The sequence below is a fragment of the Coenobita brevimanus genome, chromosome 85 (genome assembly GCF_032717465.1).
Source record: "Coenobita brevimanus isolate Jiangsu-jjx chromosome 85, ASM3271746v2, whole genome shotgun sequence".
NCBI lineage: Eukaryota > Metazoa > Arthropoda > Malacostraca > Decapoda > Coenobitidae > Coenobita > Coenobita brevimanus.
The window spans coordinates 3409797-3414322 of NC_137038.1; the positions used below are offsets into that span (position 1 = coordinate 3409797).

Here is a 4526-nt window from a genome sequence, read left to right on the forward strand (position 1 = left end):
CACACACACAATCATTCTTTTTCTCACATTTTCCTTTCGTCGTAAAGTCTTACACACACACACACACACACACACACACAATCATACTTTCTCGCACATTTTCCTTTCGTCATAGTCTTACACACACACACACACACACACACACACACACACACACAATCATCTTTTCTCGTACATTTTTCCTCATGTCCTCTTTCTCTTCCCACACAGACCCAGGTGGTACTGCTTCTGTTGGTGGGCCTGGCATTGACCATGGTAAGAAACGTGATCTGGATTTAGTACGAGATGAATGGTAGTTTATGAAATTTGTTCTGAACTTAGTATGGGATGAATGATAGTTATGAAATGTGTTCTGAATTTAGTATGAACTGAACAGCAGTTATGAAATTTAGCATGAGATGTATGGCAGCTACGTATTAAATGTTCTGAAATTAGTATGATAAAAGGCCCTTACTGAGTTTTGAATTTAGTATGAGATGAAAAACAGTTATTTAAATGTGTTCTGAACCTAGTACGAGATGTATGGCAGCAGGCTACCACATATTCTACACCATATACGGTATTTCAATCATTAGGCTATCACTGAACCTGATTCATTAAAGAGAATAATTTTGACTAGGCTTGTATCACTTATTTCACATTATTTTATCCTCTAACTGAACCTATTAAGACAATGCTTAAACTAGGCCTGTGTGGTTGAGCCAGGATTCCGGAAGACTGAGTGATGAGTGATTGAGGATATGGCTCACTTCGCTGTCGGGAGTTCGTCAACTTTAGTACCTTTTCTTGTTTTCTGGATCCTACTCTACCCCATCCTTGGGTGGGAGAAGATACCGGTATGATATTGATGATGATGATGATGATGATGGTGGTGGTGGTGGTGAACGTGGTGAGGATAATGATGATGGTGAACGTGATGATGATGATGATGATTATGATGATGATGATTATGACGATGACGACGACGATTTTCTGTTCATTAAACCACATGTAGCACAGAAAAAAAAATGAGGATCTGATACTATGAACACCAGCTCCTGTAATCTCGATCCAATACTTTCTACGCGTTAACAATACACCTTGCCTCCAGGCCTACCCGCGGCGGCAGGAGTCTTCAGGGTCGTACCGGCTGCGTCCGAACACCATGAAGGAGTTCCACTACTACAACTGCCAGGGTGAATACAACAAGAACCTCTACAGCGTCCTCAACCGCATCTGCACCGACTGTCAGAATATCTACCGCGACCATCCCAACATTCTTCGTGACTGCAAGTATGTGTCTAGGCTCTGTTCACTTTAATCATTTTTAAGTTTACTTTTCCTATCTTATCAACCATATCTGAAGTGATGCATGGTAATTTCCAATGCACAGCAGTCTCTTACAAATATGTTTGGAAGCATTTTAATCCCCGTAAAAGTAATACAGTACAGTTAAAAACTAGTCATACCATGTTTTGGAATATTTTTCACTTGCATCTAGAAACTTGAATACTTTAATAATACAGGCTTATGATTAAGCGAACTCCATAATGGAAGCGTAACTATCAGTTGTTCCTGGCCACCTACATCATTAACAATCTTCATTTTGTCAACTAGAAATTATATCGGTATGGACTTATAATTAACACGTTTAACAAGTATATTATATGACGCTTAGTTAAAATATTATTACTAAATAACTGGGGAAACAAGAAGGTTGACTGTGAAGCATCAACCGGTAAATCTAATATACTGTATAACCTTTCCCCCTAAGACCTAAATGAGGTCTCCTTATTAACACATTCCCTAGTTACCTTCTAGATATCGTTAGATGCATAAATACTAAAAATGATAAATTTCTATTGGATCCAATACAACATACTTGGTAATTCTATCAATACAACCCATTTATCTTGTACAGTACATAATACTGCGGGAAAATCCTAAGCTAGGCTCTCTTCTTCTGGGACTGCGAGACTGCTTACGAGTACATGGGTCTTCATATCTACCATTACAAAGGACTTCAGCAAGTGTTTGCTAAGTGGCTTCCCAGGTGCATGAATTATATAACTGGCTCTTACCTGTATTCAACATCATCACATCAGTCAATGGCCTGATAAGCTAAAAGTTTAGAAACTTACTGGTGCGAAGGAAAACAATTCATAAAACGGAACCAGCTCACCTCGGCCAAGTTGACATTTTTCTGCCCAGCATTTCTTTTCTCCACTTCCTGCATGGCACCTTAAACGATATGTTCTTTCTTACATCGTAACCTAGCTGCACGAACAACCTAGCACAACGCCTTTCACCAGGAAAGGGGAGGCAGGGGGAAGACAGTCACAGATAATCATAACAACACACCTTCCCTCACGTAGCGGTCTCTGTACATAGCATTCAAGTATAAAGAAAAATACAAATTTTCTTAATTTTTCAACGATTTCACTATTTATTTGGAGGTATATATTTATATATTTCAGTATTTACACTTAAAACGAATATCAAAGAAACCACAGGGATTCCAAAGAAAATATCTTCCCAATTACTTTTTGGTCCTGGTGGACAAGAAAATTAATGTACCAGGGAAAGGGAAGGATAGTTGTATGCAAAATGAATATACCTCTGTTAGTAGGTTCCAGCATGTTGATTTGTAAATAAACTCGATTCCTGTCGTAATCTGACATTTTTGCAGGACAGACGAGGAAAGGGACTTAATCCCCGAGCATATGGCCATATAGCCCCGACAGGTTACAGGTGCGCGCTACCACTCCCGGCACGGCAGTCCCGGGCGAGGCTCGAACTCGCAATCCCCCGATCACGACTCCGATGCTCTACCACTGAGCCACCGTGCCCCCTAGGCGAGGAAAGGGAAGTGCACAACCTAAGGTCTCTTCATTCTCCAAAAACAACCTAGACTAGTACGTTACCTAACAGTAATCTGATGAAGAGTCCTAACCCCTTTCATGGAGGCAGGGTGGCTCTGTGGTAAAGCGTCGGCCTTGGGACGGGGGGGGGGGGTCGTGAGTTCGAGCCACGCCCGGTAGCTGTCATGTTGGGAGGGGTAACACCCTCCTGTCACCTAGCAGGGCTATTATGATCTAATAAGGTCTAGCTCAGGAAAAAACATATATATCAGCTCAGTTAATGGCTAAGTGAAGTCAGCCTGGAGGGGTAATTTGACTAGTAACTAAGGAGACTCATTCCTACCTCATAACTAAGGCTTGCCGAAATTCTTATTAATCCTGGTGCAGGCAGCTGTCGCTTGATTAAGGTGTCCATTCACTGTGGGCCAATGGGTAAAATGAGTATGCTGGGGAAGGTAATCATGGTAGCCATGATTATGCAGTGGCCTTGTGTCTTTGGATAGCTGATGAATAACCAGCCACAGGCCCAAAGGCCTAAATTACGGAAATATACACCACGGGTAAGCACCATATGGCATCGGCCCCCACCATTACCACTTGATTTAGAATTCAAAATCCAGTTCAATCTGATTAAGGCACACCAACTGAAAGGTATCTGGTCCCTGGGTTGGACATGAATGTGGGACTCGATTTAACTGTGTTTCATGTACTCATACCTCTCCCCTCAGGGCCAACTGCTTCCGAACAAGCATGTTCCCAATCTGTGTGAGTTCCCTGGAGCTGCAGGAGTTGCAGGGTGATTATGACCGCCAGATCTCAGTCATCAGTGGGGACCCAGCTGAGGTGCAGGAGTAAGGTCAATCCCAGCACCAAGAGAGGCTTTCTAGCACCTTTTCCTTGCTAATTACTACTAGATATGACTCACTGATACTCTCTCATCTGTTAGTTTTGCAATCATTGTCAATATCTAAAACAGAAATAACAAACAGTGTCTACTGTAGGTGCAGCAGTGATAATAAATCACATGACAGTACCTTTCTGAATATGTCTCACTGATATTCTCCTGTTTGTTATTAATGCATTCTTTGTCACTACCTAACATTAATAAACATAGCACACAATATTTACATCTAATATTCAGAATGAATCACTTGGTAGTTTATTTTTGCATATAACATGCTATTATGTTTGTTATTTATGATTTCTTTATCAATACCTAAAACATAGAGCTACGGTAATTATTGAACAACAGAATATCAAGGTGCACTGTTCAAAATAACACACTAAGAAAAAGGTACTAGAAAGTGTCCAAAGACTATGAAAATACGGATCCAGGAGTAAAATCTGTTCAATGACCACACTGTATCCTCTCCCTAAAAATCAACCCTTAAGTTAATTTTTTTCTTAGTAGTCCTCTTCTTCAGTATCTACTGAATCCTCACTTTGTTTCAAACTGCTAACATGATCATCTTGTTCGTATTTCTCATATTCATTTGCCCTTTTTTTCTCTCTTTCTGCCTCTGAAATCTGTCAAAACCTTGACATCCATCCATCTCTACCCTCTCTAGCTAAACCCAAGTACCTGTACTGTATTTCTTCTTCAAATCATGCTCTTTATTGGTCTTCCCTCTCCTTTTGTTTCCTTACTGATTTGAAAAGTCCTTTGGTTTTCTCTTTTAACTGCCC

The 4526-nt window shown here is 40.6% G+C and overlaps 1 protein-coding gene across 1 annotated transcript; it reads left to right on the top strand.

Moving 5' to 3' along the window:
* The first annotated feature begins 211 nt into the window (after positions 1-211).
* Positions 212-3827, top strand: LOC145410442 (crustacean hyperglycemic hormone-like). The gene is made up of 3 exons (XM_080280593.1): positions 212-255; positions 1091-1272; positions 3569-3827. The coding sequence occupies exons 1-3, from the start codon at positions 253-255 to the stop codon at positions 3693-3695; spliced, it is 312 nt and encodes a 103-aa protein (XP_080136719.1). The 5' UTR covers positions 212-252; the 3' UTR covers positions 3696-3827.
* Positions 3828-4526: the final 699 nt, after the last annotated feature.